The 16,938-nt window shown below is 42.8% G+C and overlaps 1 protein-coding gene across 2 annotated transcripts in view; it reads right to left on the bottom strand.

The window, feature by feature from the left end:
• Nucleotides 1-16,938, bottom strand: part of MKX (mohawk homeobox) — a 57,870-nt gene that overhangs the window by 23,942 nt on the left and 16,990 nt on the right. For both annotated transcript variants that reach the window (XM_035129958.2, XM_035129959.2), the window contains exon 4: nt 16,600-16,935. In XM_035129958.2, coding sequence (XP_034985849.1) covers nt 16,600-16,935 — 336 coding nt within the window. The remainder of the gene's footprint in view (nt 1-16,599; nt 16,936-16,938) is intronic.

The following is a 16,938-nucleotide window of genomic DNA, read 5'->3' on the forward strand; positions in this document are numbered from 1 at the left end:
AAGCTGAGGCTCCAATACTTTGGCCACCTCATGAGAAGAGAAGAATCCTTGGAAAAGACCTTGATGTTGGGAAAGATGGAGGGCACTAGGAGAAGGGGACGACAGAGGACGAGATGGTTGGACAGTGTTCTTGAAGCTACGAACATGAGTTTGACCAAACTGTGGGAGGCAGTGGAAGACAGGAGTGCCTGGCGTGCTATGGTCCATGGGGTCACGAAGAGTCGGACACAACTAAACGACTAAACAACAACAACAACACCAGCTGGCCCAGGTGCCAGTGTCTTACAGTGAGTGAAATCACATAATCCACCATAACAGCAGCATCTAAACTATATTCCTCCCTGGAAACCTTTGGCTGTCAGGTAATCCTCAATAATGGAGCCTTGCTATTTAAATCAGAAATGGTTTCAGGTTGGTAGCAGTGTTGGTCTGCTGTAGTCAAAACAAAATAAAAAAATTCCTTCCAGTAGCACCTTAGAGACCAACTAAGTTTGTCATTGGTATGAGCTTTCGTGCGCATGCACCCTTCTTCAGATACACGAAAGCTCATACCAATGACAAACTTAGCTGCTCTCTAAGGTGCTACTGGAAGGAATTCTTTTATTTTGTTTTAAATTAGAAATGATTAATGAATGTCTTCATCCATATCTAAACAATGAGGACTACTAAGGATCAAAAGTCCTGCTCCTAAAAATATTATCATTACAATGAAAGATTTGAAAGCAAAGAATTCTTTTACACTTTGCTGGGAAATATGAGGGCCTCGTCAATTAAGGACTAGGGGGGGATCATTGTATTGAATTTAGAGATAAAACATTAAAAAATATTTTATTGCAGGCATTTGGCACTTCACCCTAGAAAGCTGATTGTGGATATTGTGGATATCCAAAATGGTTACCAGTCAGCTAGCTTCCTAGCTATATGGAGGCTTTGTCCTGTTTCTTGATTATTTGGAGAATAACTGTAAAAGCTGAGTAACTATTCATAAAACCTGTGCTACCTTTTAATAACAGATTAATTGACTGCTGCAAAAATTATCATCACAAATAACTGACATCAAAATGTTCTTTTTACCACCTATTTTGGGGGGAAAGCTTTTGGGTGAGGTTGTTAAGATTTCTTTTGGCTGCTCTGACTCGGGCCAACTCCGTTTTCAAAATGCTGCTATTCATTTTATCACTGCTGGAAATGAGGTTCTCTGTTGCGGATTGATGTCGGTTGTCATTATGTTCTGTTTATTGTGTTATTCATTATTATAATCTGCATCTTCTTGTTTTCACTGTCAACAGCTTTATGTATTTATAAAGAAAAGTGGGATATGAGTTTATATAAAAAGGCCCCCCAAAGTGCATCTATGCAAGGACTTTATATATTTATTTAAATGGATTTCTAAAATGCTTAATATTTAAAATCTCTTAGCATTTACAAAATGAAAACAATCCACCACCACCCACCCCCAAGTAAAATAGCTTCATGGACGCTTTTGGAAGGAAGGGTGAGATATGCATTTAATTAAGTAAGTAAGTAAGTAAATAAATAAATAAATAAATAATACAGAGACAATAAAGAGAGAACTAGCAACAACAGTGTCCAATCTTACAGGTCAGGAAAAACCTGAACAAAAAGACATAAGATGTCTGAAGCAACTGATGGATGCATAGCTGCCAAGTTTTCCCTTTTCTCGCGAGGAAGCCTATTCAGCATAATGGAAAATCCCTTAAAAAAAGGGATAACTCGGCAGCTATGGATGGATGATGCTTCATATGGTGTTCCATAGTGCAGGTGCAATATCAGAAAATACCCATAAGGGGATCACCAGGCTGTGAAATTCTGTAGTGTCAGGTGCCGCAACTAATTTTCTCTCCTGGTGATCTAAGTGATCTTACAGGGTTAGTTAATCTGGTTCTAAATTGTTCAGGGCATTAAATGCTAGTAACAAAACCTTGAACATGGCCCATTGGCAGCTGCTGCACTTCCACTCCACAACCTAGAAGTAGCATTCTGCATCACCAGCAGCTTCCACACCACTCTCAAGGGGAGCCCCACACAGAATACATTACAGTAGTCTAATCATGAGTTTACCAATGGATGAATCATGGCAGCCAAGTTATCCCTGTTCAGGAAAGAGTGTTCTTGGCATATCAACCTAAGTCAAGGAGGTTACCTGGCCTGCCAGTGACACAGATGCATCCAGGAGCAGCCGCCCACCCAAACTATGTAACTGTGTGACACCAATCCAGATTGACCAGACCTGGGAGCTGCTTAGCCACAGAGTTTTTGTCCTACCACGATTCTGTCTTTGTCTGTTGGCCCCCCTGCAGCCCAACAATGCACGCAGGTGCTGATTAAGTACAATCAATCACAGATCTCCAGATTCAGATGTAAAAAATACAGTTCAGGGTCATCAGTATACTGATGATTGTTGTTGTTTAGTCGTTTAGTCATGTCTGACTCTTCGTGACCCCATGGACCAGAGCACGCCAGGCACTCCTGTCTTCCACCGCCTCCCGCAGTTTGGTCAGACCCATGTTGGTAGCTTCGAGAACACTGTCCAACCATATCGTCCTCTGTCGTCCCCTTCTCCTTGTGCCCTCCATCTTTCCCAGCATCAGGGGCTTTTCCAGGGAGTCTTCTCTTCTCAGGAGGTGGCCAAAGTATTGGAGCCTCAGCTTCAGGATCTGTCCTTCCATATCAGTACTAGCATACTGATACATGATAACATGTCCCAAATCTCCTAATAACATTAAGGAGCACTGGAGACAAAATAGCACCCAACTGCTATTTTGTGGCACCCAACTGCCTGAGGGCAGATGCAAGTTACAGGGAACCAGAGGGCCTTCTCGGTAGTGGCACCCACCCTGTGGAATGCCCTCCCACCAGAGGTCAAAGAGAACAACAATTACCAGACCTTTAGAAGGCATCTCAAGGCAGCACTGTTTAGGGAAGCTTTTAATGTTTGATTTCTGTATTTTAATATTTTTTTGGAAGCCGCCCAGAGTGGCTGGGGGAATATATTATTATTATTATTATTATTATTATTATTATTATTATTATTATTATCCCCCAGTGCTATCCTCTGAACCCAACTTTGTAAGCAGGTTCCACCATCTCCCAACTCACAGAGCTGGTCTGAGATGGTAGTGTGGTCAACAGTAAAATGACTGAGAGATCAAGGTAAGTAGCCATATATATATATAATATATTTAAAAAATAAAAACATTGTCCAGTAGCACCTTAGATACCAACTAAGTTTGTTCTTGGTATAAGCTTTTGTGTGCATGCACACTTCTTCAGATATTTTTAAATATAATTTATATATATAGAGGGGGAGATATCAAGTGAGACCAATAGGGTCAAACTCCTCTTTTCTCCCCCAAAAAGGTAATCCACCTGGGCAGCCAAGACAGATTCTGCCCAAGCCCAGGCCTACACCGAGATCAATATCAAATTCCTCCAACTGTTTGCAGCTGTACCACTGATACCCTTTTAAACACCTTATCAAAAAATGGGTGTTTGTGACCAGGGACATTACTGCCTGCTACAAACCACCAGGCACCAACACCTCATTCAGATACATGTCAACCACTCCCTGAACCATCTGGCTACACCAGGCTAGCTACACCACCCATAGTGGTCAAGAAGCAACAGAACACATTGTGGCATCTTACCCACATTCTCAGACCTCACTGGAACCCAGCCTGTGTGCTTGCACTTATGGAAGGGCTGTTGACCCCAGGGGAGGGGTCCATTAACAGATGAGGAGGGCAAGTGATTTTTGCTTGCCACCCCAAAAATAAGTCCTATAGAGCTGGGGGGCCCTCGAAACAAAGTGGAAGGTAGAATTGGGGGGGGGGGCGTAGAGGGAATAAAACAGCTTCCCGCTTTTGTTAGCTGACACCTATGCTGTATCAAGAATTCTTCCGTGAGTGCAAGAATACCCGTTGGACTCCTTCCACACAAAGCCTGCAATCTTATGCACACTTGTTTGGGAGTCTGAACATACCCTTTTGGGGCACAAGGGGTTTCGTGGTGGTAATTCTGTTTTACTCATCTCCTTTCAAGACAAATCTGTTGAAAGGTTTCACAGAACTGGTGAAGTATTGCCAGTTAGAACATAAAACTGAAGGTGACTGGGATAAAAAGACCCGCCGCTTTATGGTGTGTTAAAATCAGTGAGATTTTCTTTTCTTTTTGCTTCACTGGAATGCAGATCCTACCCTAAGTGCTCCTCGGAAGGTCCACTGATACATGCTAAAGAAATTCTGGTTTCGCTCAGCCAAGCACTTCCATCATGGAGTCTCTCTACTGCTGCAATTATGGCCAAATGGCCAGTTTCAGCAGAATACGTAAATCAGTTCTTAAAATCACGGTAGGTAAAACACAAAACCACTGATCTATAAAGAGGCACAGTATTTGCTCAAACATAAGGATATATTGGTTCGTCAACTCTGGCATTGCATGAAACAGTCTATGAAGTCACAAAGAACCTAACTCAGACAGATAAGTTAGGTAACTGTCATTAGGAGGGAGTGAAGAGTATTAGATTAGAAGAACATTTTTTACCCTTTTCAAAATCCACTTGGAAAAGGTATTCTCAGGGGAGAATACCTGTAATTCACTTTAACCACCAGTCACAATCATTTAAAATGGAATGAGATACAATGGCTGTTAGAAAGAAACTGAAGAAGTCCAGAGATACCAAAACATTTGGAAAACAAAATGCTCTTTATTTCCAAATGCACCTGATTCAATTTATTTTAACAAATGATACCACCAGTAGCCTGGAAGCTCAAACAGCTTCTCTGCTCATGGAGGGACAAAGCCAACAGTCATGTAGTCTCACTTCCAGCAGTTGATCAATACTGGCCCTTGTTGCCACTGGGGAAGAGGTGGGGTATCTGGACTCAATCCCAATGCCTTCTTACTCTGCCCAGGAGAGACCGGGTGCTCCTGTTCCGGGAGTAGCAATCCTGCTTCAATGTTCAACCATTGTTTGGTTGAACAGTGGGAAGAGCCATAGTGCATCTATTTGCATGAAGCAAGTCTTATGTCCAATCCCTGGCATCTCCAGGTAGGACACTGGAACACAGGTGGGAGCTTTATTAGAAGGGAGGGGACACACAGGCACTGTCTAGTATTTTTTAAAGAGCAAATCTGTTAAGTCTGATAATTTGGTAGCAGAAATCACAACTAAAGGTGAGGGGCTGCGATGAAATGGGAAATGTCCCACTTAGACAACAGCTAAAGGTAAAGGTAAAGAGGCCCCTGACCATCAGGTCCAGTCGTGTCCGACTCTGGGGTTGCGGCGCTCATCTCGCTCTATAGGCCGAGGGAGCTGGCGTTTGTCCGCAGACAGCTTCCGGGTCATGTGGCCAGCATGACAAAGCTGCTTCTGGCGAACCAGAGCAGCACACGGAAACGCCGTTTACCTTCCCGCCGGAGCGGTCCCTATTTATCTACTTGCACTTTGACGTGCTTTCGAACTGCTAGGTGGGCAGGAGCTGGGACCGAGCAATGGGAGCTCACCCCGTTGCAGGGATTCGAACCGCCGGCCTTCTGATCAGCAAGCCCTAGACTCTGTGGTTTAACCCACAGCGCCACCTGGGTCCCTTAGACAACAGCTACAATCTGACTAAAACCAGAATAAGGGGAAATGTAACAGGCTGAAAAACACTGCACTTTTAGAAAGTAAAAAGCTTTTTTTTAAAAAAAACCAACCCATTTTATACCAGGTCTGCCGGGGAAGCTATTATTTCTTTTTCAGGTACGTCTACTCTCTGCAAATTGCCTCCAGTTTTATTTCCCCCTTCAAAGAGCAAGAGATTTGCAAGTGCATTAATGCACAGACAGATATCATTGAGAGGTACCTGCTTAAATCCATTCAGCACAGATGGGAGAATAAGCCCAGTGCTTTGCCAAGTTTCAACCCAGACTGAATTTTTACAGCTGGATTATAAAAGCTTGGCTATGTATATTTTAAAAAGGATTTTGTGGAAATACTGATACAACCTTTAAACACAGTGGTACGAACAGCACCGTGATAGCCTAATTTTGCACAAGGGACATGGGTCGATTAGACAGAGGCACAGGCAGAATTTAACTAATTGTTAGTCGCCATTGCCTTATTTACATCAAGCAATGGCAATAGACTGGAACCTACAAAAAAATACCTCCCAGGTATAAGGTTTCAAGTCAGACATTTTCCCAGAAAGAAACGAAGTCTTTACGGGCTCTCCTTTCCCTTCATATTACTGCCAAGAACTACAGTCTCCCCAAATCTAACTCCCCCTCCACGCTACTGTAGAATTAACATTTTGGGCTTTCCGTTAATCATACTCTTGCTTCCTCATGAGTATGTATGCTCGTCACTTCCATTCAACTGAGCACTAAAGCTTTACTTCAAACATGTGCTCACACAGGGTGGGTGGCGAATGGTTGGGTGACAACATTCTCCTGCAAGAAAAAAATTCCTGTTAAAAGAGAGAGCTCTACTCCTGAAAATTATATTTTAGCCATATGCACAGGCTTTATGTACTAAAATGTACATACACCCCCACACCCCAATGCCTGTCTGGAGGTCACAAGGAGGAACCGGAACATGCAAACCAAGCACAGCAGAAGGTAGATGATCAACACAAAGCACTAATTGAAAAATAGTTTAACCGGCTTCAACATTAAGGTTTGGGCATGCAATATTAGAAACCAAATAGTCTTTCAGAAAGGATTTAATGTGTGCAATTTCAAGGGCAGTTCTTCAAAGTGAAGACATGACCCCTTCCTGCATATACTTAGGGTCAAACTATGCATGACCCCTGAACATGTCAACTCCATCAGTATTTTTTAAAACTTTCACTGCAGGTGTCGGGGCCTCCATTTTGGGGGGAACTTCAGCCAAAGGACCACCCGCTGGAGTCAATTCCAATGGAAATCTGGGAGGCGCACAAGCTATTAAACATTTCTCAAAACAGATATGGTTTCGAGTGGTGCACTTAGCATCACATGTCGTTTGCCCATCATGCTGCTACTAGGCACTTTACATAGCAGCCAAAACAAAACAGCATTCACCACGGTAAATACAGTGCAAAATGAAGTGGATTCCCCATGTACTCAAAAGCCATATACCTGCGAGAATCTACTTGGGAGGCCCAGCCAAGGGTGGCTTGCACATCTCCCCTTCACACCTCATGTGCAAAGATTCCACAAAATGTGGCTCTCTCTCTTCTGTGTTTTCACTTCAATTAGAATCACGGTGCTTTCTCCGCACACATACATTTTCCTACACATCCATGCACGGCCAGGGTGACTGATGTTGTACATAATTACTCCAGTGCTCATAAGCAGGCATTGGCTGCCCATACATTACCAGGCCAAGTTCAAGCCTTTTTTCTTCAATTACAAAGCCTTTAACAGCTTGGGTCCAGGATACCTTGAGGACCGCCCAATCCCTTATATTCCTGCTCTATCGCTACTGTCTTCAGGGGAGTGCTGCCCCATGACTTGGATGCAGTGTATCGACCAGGAGCCATTCATTCAGTACTGTGGGCCCAGTTTCATGGCCCTCCCTTCCAGTTGAGGTCAAACTGGGCCCCTCACAACAGAACTTATTATTTTATTCCAGCAGGTGTTTTGATTGAACTCTGATTTTACAGTTTAAACTCATTTTTAGCCTTATTGGGTCACCGCTTAATGACAACTGTGATTGAGTGGTATGCAGGTTGTTGAAATAAATTGCAGCTTCAACTCATGGCAAGGTCAGAAAGCCTCTCTACTGAGCATCTGCAAGAGGCAGCCACTTCCACTGAGCAAGCAGGTTGCATATACTGCCCCCTGAGTCACTCAGTTCCAATTTACTTTCATAGGGAGGTATCCAATTAGCTGCCCACTAGGCTTTTAAATTGTCCTCCCCGTGGGACTATGAAATTAGTGGCATCTGCTTGTAACAAAACCGAACTGGATTGCACCAAAGCCCCCCACACCACCACTAAGCTAAGAGGAAACTTTTCAAAATTTTGCAAGCTAGGTGAGTGTGAGCGTAATGTCAGTAAGAAATACGATATGCGACCCATATATATCCAGTGGGACATGAATTAACTATTATAACCCACCTGGCCTTAAAGAAGATTTAAAATTAAACCAGCAATTTATTGTTTCTTCGGGGTCTCGTTTTCTTTTCCAGGTTTCACACTCTTTAAATATGCTATCTTTAAAATGGTGGCTTTCTTACAAAATTTGGTTGGCCACGATCCTAAATGGGGACCAGGTGCTGGAAGAGTCTCATGGAGGCCAGAATAGCTTCGTAGGACTACAGGAGCTTTTTTTTTTTAATATCGCCCAGATCCTTACACACCTTAACTGGATGGAGATTAGAAAGCTTCTTGGCTCCAATACAGGAAGACTGAAGTCATGACTAGGCCCCATTGGAGCAAGTGTGTTGGGCCAACTAGAAGGGGATGGAGACAGATTTGTGGACTCAACCCAGTCACACAGCAAGGAATGTCAGATCCTTCCCCATCCTGTAGCTTCCCTTCTCTGTTATAGTCATCTAGGCCAGTGTTTTTCAACCTTTTTTGGGCAAAGGCACACTTGTTTCATGAAAAAAATCACGAGGCACACCACCATTAGAAAATGTTTAAAAATTTAACTCTGTGCCTATATTGACTATATATAAAGTAATTCTCCCACGGCACACCAGGCAACATCTCGCGGCACACTAGTGTTGAAAAACACTGATCTATTTGGCTATTTATCCTTAGCCAAACATTGATGCCAGAAGTGTGCTCAGCTAAAAGAAAGGCACTTCTGCAGACAGGTGAACCTGGATTTTTAACAAAGTGTTGCCATCAGCGGGAGGGAAGGGAGGAAAAATGGCTTTGGGTTTGTTTGTTTTTTGCTTGCCACTTTGTTCCTGAAAGATTGGAGAAATTTATGATATATTTGAAGAAAATTGTAATCAATTGACACTGCTTGTAGGGTTGCAAGAAGTTTTGTAAGGAGAACTATATGAATTATTGGGGGAGGGAAAGGACTAAGGAGGAGTTTATTTAGGGTTTGGATTTTATAGCAATAACTGTTAGAATAAAATGCAAAATCAGAAAGAAAGTTAGAAAAGCATTTGTTGAGGTTGATGGAAGTCCTACCCTGTGATAGCCAAAGGTTTGCTAAGTCTGAGCATGTATGTGGGGTTGTGAGAAGAAATTCAGCAGCTAAAAACTAGCAAAATTATCTTCCAGTGGGTCTTACGTTAAGCAGGAAGAAATAATTTATCACTAGACCAAGGAGCAGGCACGATGGGGTAAAATTGTACAACCTGTTCTAGCTTAACTCCAGGTGACAATGCCGACTTGCTCTTCGAGGCACCCTGACAATTATTTTAAGTTCTACATTTTTGGTCCAAAAGATTTTGAGAAGAAACAGAAAAGGAAGTGAATAATATGAAAACAATACTCTTTCTCCTATAATGTGGTAGCTGCTCACCTTGAGACTTAATCCCAGTTTTGGAGTAACAGGAAACCATGGTTTCCTGCTAAAACAGGGATGGGGACAATCTAGCCCTCCAGATGTTGCAGAATACAATTCTTTGCTGGCTGAGGCTGTAGTTGTTGAAGTCTAATAACACTTGGAAGGGGGGAGAACAAGTTTCCCACTCCTATGCTAAAATTAAGGATTTTTTTAAAAAATGCATAGCTGTCAAGTTCTCCCCTTTTTAAAGGGAAATTCCCTTATGCTGAATAGGCTTCCTCGCAAGAAAAGGGAAAACTTGACAGCTATGAAAATGTAGTGTTCGTTATCATGTTAATGTATATATGTATATATTATGTATATATGTATATATTATGAAGTATTATGATGCAGATATATCATTGTGTCCATTGAACCTAAATGTTTATTATTTCTTGTGAACTCTTCAGGGCATAATTTAGGATGGACCTGAAAATGATCCTAGAACAGGGGTCCCCAGACTACGGCCCGGGGGCCACATATGGCCCCAAGGCTCTTTTATACGGCCCCTAGGGTCCCCCGCCGCCCGCTGCTGCCGCCAACTCTTACCAGCGCAGTGCGACGCGGCTGCCGACTTCCGACCCGGAAAAGTGACGGAAATAGCCTGTGTGTATGCTCAAGCGTCATTTCCGGTGTACTTCCGGGTCGGAGGAGGCATCGGCACATGCACACAAGCTATTTCCGGCGCTTTCCAGGTCAGGAGTGTGCCAGAAATAGTGTTTGCGCATGGGTGCCACAGCCGCGTGCCCCCGCGCACGCTCCCCCACCCTCCGGCCCACCATGCAATCGGCGCGGTGGGCATCCAGCCCAAAGCCGGGTAAGTTTGGGGGCCCCTGTCCTAGAATGTTGTCTGAGGGCAGATGAGGGCCCCATTGGGTCCAGTGCCTGGGTGGCAGGCTGCCTAAGAACCACATGTATATCTCCTTGGATGGCACATTGGAAGAAAGGCAGGATTATAAGTGCAAGATAAAAATAAAATAAATAAGATGACTAATAAGCAGCTGCAAGACTCTGGGCTGCTGCTTTCCCCCATCCACACACCAGGAGGAAGAGATTAAAAGCATCTGCTTCTTGTTTCAAACCAACCACACTTCCCTGTGATGTCGAAACCCTTTACTTTAAATGATAACTTTCACCAAAAACAAAAAGGACACCTCAGTTTGATTCTGTAATAATTGTTTAAACAATCCACAGTTCCAAGCTCCAGCATCACAGGGAACTGTGGTTAGTTTAAAACCAGAAGCAGATGCTTCTCATCCCACTCTCACCCCCGGGCAGGGAAGGAAAAGGAGAGAGGAGCATGTATTCACATAGCAGGAAACTAATGTTATCTGTTATGTCTGAAGCCAGGCATCAGCGATGGGGCAAGAGAGAAATGCAAATAAGACAAGTGCATTTCAGCACTACCTTGGGTGCATGGTCAGAATACTTTTTTTTTTTTACAAAGGGAGGAGTCACACATGGATGTATCATCTTTTATATCGCCAAGGAGCAGGTTATATTACCAAGGATAGAAGATTCCTGTCCATTCCAAAATGGATAAATCTGATTAACATCATAAATCGTTTAGCTGACTCTATAGATGCATTAAAAAAAAATCAATATAAACTACTTGGTTGTCATTTGCCCTAGAAGCCACCATCAGTACGTATCATTAAGTAATATCAAAATACACACCTGTTTTCAGGACCTGTAATATTCATCTTACAGCTGGCAATTAAAGCTAATAGCTTAAAAAACAAGAATGCTTTAAAACACCTTTTAGCCAACTTCCTTTTTTTTTTTTTTACAAATATCCATAAATATTACACATCCTTTACATATCCTTTTCTGTATTTTAGAATTTCTGTTTTGTTGGAAGCCGCCCAGAGTGGCTGGGGGAACCCGGCCAGATGGGCGGGGTATAAATAATAAATTTATTATTATTATTATTATTATTATTATTATTATTATTGTGAGTTTGGTTTTTCACTTTGTAGGGGCGGGCATTTGATGACAAGGCCCCTTTCCTTTAGAGAAATCTACAACACATTTCACAAAAATGCAGTTCAGATGTTCAGGAGTGGCTCTAAGGAGGGTTTTGGGTTGTTGTTTTTTGCAAGCCCTTGAATGGCCCTGGAAAAAAAGAGTAGCATTTATTGCCCTTTTTTAAAAAATGAAAAAAATAAAATACATGATATATTTTTTAAAAGTTAACTGGAAACAACAACAAAATTTGGCAAGGCAGACAAGACAGTATACAGTACCTATGAATCTGGCCTCTTCTGAACAGTCTTTCAATTAAGACGTAGAGCACTCTGACTATTCAGGAGAACCACTGGGAATTGTGGTGCTGCATCTATTGCTACAGAACATATTAAAGGTCAAGCGCCATAAATAGAGGGGCAAAAAGGGAAGTCAATAAGAAAGTGAAGAGAGATCCAAAACCCACAAATTCTCCTCAATGTAAACACCTAAAATAAACAATAGTCTTCAAAAACAGCCTTTTCAAGATCTCCCCATCTAAATTGCTTCATTTTTAATTGCTCTGGCTTCCCTACCAACACAAATGCAAATAAAATCAACGACAGCCCCATATTTTCAGTTCTCCTTTGTTTTGTGTTGTCCACTGAGCTCTTAATTTCTCAATACAATCTGGCGCTGCTTTCAAATAAGCTCTGGACTGAAGAGATTTCTGTTAAGACAAAGCCCGTGTATACATTTCCCTCAAAGAATTCTGGGCACTGTAGTGTACACTCCTGACAGAATTACAATTCGCAGCAACTCTTAACAAACTACAGTGCCCAAAATTCTTTGAAGGAAATAATGCGCTTTAAAGAGGCAATGTATGCTGTCAGACCCTGGAGCTCAATTCAGCTCAGACATGGCGTGGCTACTCGGTGGCAATGCACTCTGTGCTTTCACAGAGGCATTCACAACTATTCTTACTTGCTGTGTTCCAGGAATAAGCTCTGGTATCAAAACCAAGTGCTGGCCCTGAGATCCAACACAAATCAAGCCCAAATACAATGCATTTTCCATAGTTATCACAATTTGGGTAACACAACTTATACATGAAAATTGGTTTCTGCATTCCTGTGAGGCAAAAGCCACAATCTTCCCACTCAGCACTACTTGAAACTTCTGAGTACTGTATATCCTTTCCATGTACCAATCGGCTGTTAAGCAAACAATCCATCTTGGTTGTTATAATCACAGATCCTCCACTAAATTGCAATCAAACACAATTTTTATCGTGTACAGGCCAGCAAAAGACTATTTGGGATAAGCAGATAGCAAAGAGCTAGGATATGGGTGTGCACCAGGGAGGCAAAACAGTACTGGCCGCCCAACCCCACTCCTTGCCCACTGAAGCCTTGCTCACTGGGGTTGTGTGGCTCCAGTGGCAGCTTCCAGTGGGATGTCATGCGACTGCAGTGGCGGCAGGGGCAGGTGGGATGCCCGCAGGGGCACTGCCCCACAGGATTCCACTGCCTGTGGCAGCTGGTTTGCTCTGCCTCATGGGCAGCATAGCCCTGGGCTGCCACATTACATGCTGGCAACTACACTAAATTGAGGTGTTGGGGGGGGTAGTGTGGTTGGTTCAGAAGCTTTAATCGTCTGGTTCTTAGCAAGAAGTGCTGATGCGCAGAATTTTGCCACTTTGATTTGCACACAGACATTTGGATGAGTAGAGAGCATGCTACAGCTCTATATTCACTCTGTTTGGTGGGTTGTCAGGTGGAGATGGAATAACCCTCTTAGAGACCTGAGTTCATGTGCAGAATGTTGATTGGCTGGCCCCAGTGGCAATCACTCTGAACAATACAGTCTCATCGCAACAATTATGTTATACTTGGGTCAAGATGAATGGTAGGAGAACGGTGGGGAGTCTCGTGTAACAGCAAAGTATAACACACACACACACACACACACACACACACGGTAAAGGGACCCCTGACCGTTAGGTTCAGTCATGGACGACTCTGGGGTTGCAGCACTCATCTCGCTTTACTGGCCGAGGGAGCCAGCATACAGCTTGCAGGTCATGTGGCCAGCATGACTAAGCCACTTCTGGCGAACCAGAGCAGCGCATGGAAACACCATTTACTTTCCCGCTGGAGTGGTATCTATTTATCTACTTGCATTTTGACGTGCTTTTTAACTGCTAGGTTGGCAGGAGCTGGGACCAAGCAATGGGACCTCACCCCGTTGCGGGGATTCGAACTGCCGACCTTCTTATCGGCAAGCCCTAGGGCTCTGTAGTTTAGACCACAGCGCCACCCACATCCCTTATATACTTGGTATCGGTGCTAATAATTGCGATTTAAGATAGCTTGCACAAACCTACATTCCAAACTAACACTGCAGGATGTAGTTAATGTGGCAGAAACTGACTTGGAATACCAGACAATTTGCGTTATTGCCAACACCTCTCTCTTTCTCTCTCTCTCTCTCTCTCTCTCTCTCTCTCTCTCTCTCTCTCTCTCTCTCTCTCTCTCTCTCTTTCTTTCTTTCTTTAGATGGTTTCTATTGAACCCTTTTGCACAGGTTCCCCGGAGAGGTTTACAATAGAAACAAACAGACAACAAAATCCTGAAAAACACACATAGTCCATTTAGAATTTACAACAAGGAGCCACTAAGTGGCAATTAGGTCTCTCCTTCTCCAAATGCCCTCTGGAAAATATGCTTTGTTAATGGCCGCTAACTATTTTGCTTTTTACATAATTGCCACTGTCTGTTCTTTTTGCATTTCATTTCCTTCTGACCTCACTCCCCCGCCCATCCCGTTAAATGCCTGCCAGTTTAGGATTGCGTTTCATACATCTGATGAAGTGGGCTTCAGGCCACTCAAGCTTATGCCATAATAAATGTGTCAGGCTTTAAAAAGGTGCCACAAGACCTCTTTTTGCTGCAACGGGCTTATATGGCTCCCCCTCTGGAAAATGTTTTTGGTTCTGTAATCCAAACTGTATGTATGGAAAGAGGTCAAAATAGCCACACAGTTAAGTTCCACTGGGGTTTTTATATGCAGATGTTTCGGAAGACCTCAGAAAATGATAATATGTTGCTGAGGATTTAAACAAGAAAGAAAAAAGATTCAAGTTATCTTCATGGCATTTATGGAACAGACTGATCTAAGATGGCCAACACGTTTATAAAAGATAGTAGTAAAATAAATTCTGGAACATAATGTATTTTAAAAGTAGATGCAACACCATGCCATGTATAAAATAAATTTTGTTCTTGCAATTTGAGTACATGGGGGGGGGGGAGGTACCCAATAGAATTGTTTGCAGTTATGAACATGCTATGAATCTACCTCTTTGTTGCTTTGCGCTTAAAGGCACTGTAAATAAAAAAAGTGTTGCAGTGAAAGGTAAGTGTAACTGCATGCTAAATAGGAGAGGTTCTGCACACATAAAAACAGGGAGATTAGAGCGATCGTGTAACAATTTGTAGCTTGTTTTTCCAAATGCTCAGCCTGTTAATGCTGCAGCGGTTATCGTACAGCTGCCGCAGCCTATTAAAAGAGCCTTTTTTCCCTACTCAAAGCTAAAATGCTGGCAGGCAAGAGACAGAGTCCAGTAACAATTTGATTACTCAAGATTATGCCCGTTTTTTAAAATTCCAGTTGTGTAAGTATAGAAAACCAGAAGTTTACTTGTCTTAAGTTACCGTGTGCTCATTTGAACAACACTCATTTTAAAACTAAAATTTGGCAGGCGATTATCACATAATGTAGACCAAATGCAGTTGGAATGTTGAAAAATAGCTTTCGAAAAACCAAGAGATTTCACTTGGAAAACACTAACTATGCAACCACAGCTCCTACTCTACGCAAAATGTTTTAGAGCACTATGTTATACTGCACCCAACCAACCCCCTCAACTCAAGGTATGATCATTTAATCTTCAAGTGGAAGACCTGCTGAAGTTCTGGAAATCTTGAGGATTAAACCAAACAGAACGTGCACGACTGAAATCCAGTGAAGCAGTCTTCAGAATCCCTACAAAAAGCCTTGAACAGCCTTCCCCAAACTGGTGCTCTCCAAATGTTGTTGGACATTGGCTCCAACCATCATGACCAGTGATCAGGGATGATGACTATACAGTCGTACCTTGGTTGTTGAACACCTTGTGACTCAAATGTTTTGGCTCCCGAATGCCACAAACCTGGCTTCCGACTGAATGCAGGAAGCTCCTGCAGCCAGTCAGAAGCCGTGCCTTGGTTTCCGAACATTTTTGGAAGTCAAATGGACTTCCGGAATGGATTCTGTTCGAGAACCAAGGTACGACTGTATTAATCCATGCATACCATATATGTGGTAAGATCAAACAAAGGATGCCTTGAATTGATCCAGTTTTAGCAAGTTTCAGTTATCTGTAGTTTACCAACCTATTCCCCGCAGGTCTTTCAAGAGGCACTTCTATCTTCCATGGCTGGATTGATTAATACCCCAGCTAAGTTCCTAACTGGTAATTGCTGTCAATCTGTATATGGACTTATCTGAAGATAGGTGTGCAGGAATATTTCAAGATCTTTACCAATTTTAGTACTGGTGGCCTAAACTCAGATATCTTCCATCAGCACCTACTTTCGGTCACACAAACTCTTTTGTGCCTTCCTTGAAGGAAAAAACAGTACAGCGAGTGGATATACACATGCTTGGATACACAAATTATGAAAACTGCGTTTCATAATCCAGTACTGATCATGGCTATCCAAGACAGGTTCTGGATGAGTCTTGGTCACCCATAAAGCCACTGTATTTTAACTGAGCCGAAGTAGATCAATGAGCTGTGTCCTCATGTTGGAACTTATGACTGGTTTTCACATTCAGTTTATCATAGGAACACTTGGGAGGCTAACCAAGTCATTCACTCTCATCCAAAAACATCCACCTGCAAAAAAAAACAACAACCCAGGAAAAACCACAATGACCTACCTCACTAGGTTGCTGATGAGATGGCTGCATTTTCATGGTACTTGCCATATTAAAAGTGCCATGAATTACAAACACTCTGAGAAGTCCAATTAGCACCACCAGGAGCCATAACATTTGTTTCCAGGTTGAATGAATGAACAAAACACAACAGCTTTGGAAATTATACCCTACCTGTCCGATAGACAAAGTTGCCTTCAGTCTCAGAGGATGACGGAGACACCAGTTCCTCTTCAAATTCGTTGGAGCTAAACGAACCCGAATGATTCCTTTGCCTTGTTTTTTCCATCATGGCTGCATTTGTGGCCATGACGTGCCTCAACGAGTCATTCAGGTAGCGGTTCAACAAGCTGTTTTTGTATTTGGGGGGCGATACATAATCCTCATTGGCACTTCCTTCTGGTCTAACTCCAGATTTAATTACTGAGCTTTCAGTCTTAATCACAGTGTGATGAACGGGTGTGTTGTATCCCCCTTCATTCATATGGCTTCTGGGAGGGTTTTCGCCATCTG

The sequence above is a fragment of the Zootoca vivipara genome, chromosome 12 (assembly GCF_963506605.1).
Source record: "Zootoca vivipara chromosome 12, rZooViv1.1, whole genome shotgun sequence".
Taxonomy (NCBI): Eukaryota; Metazoa; Chordata; class Lepidosauria; order Squamata; family Lacertidae; genus Zootoca; species Zootoca vivipara.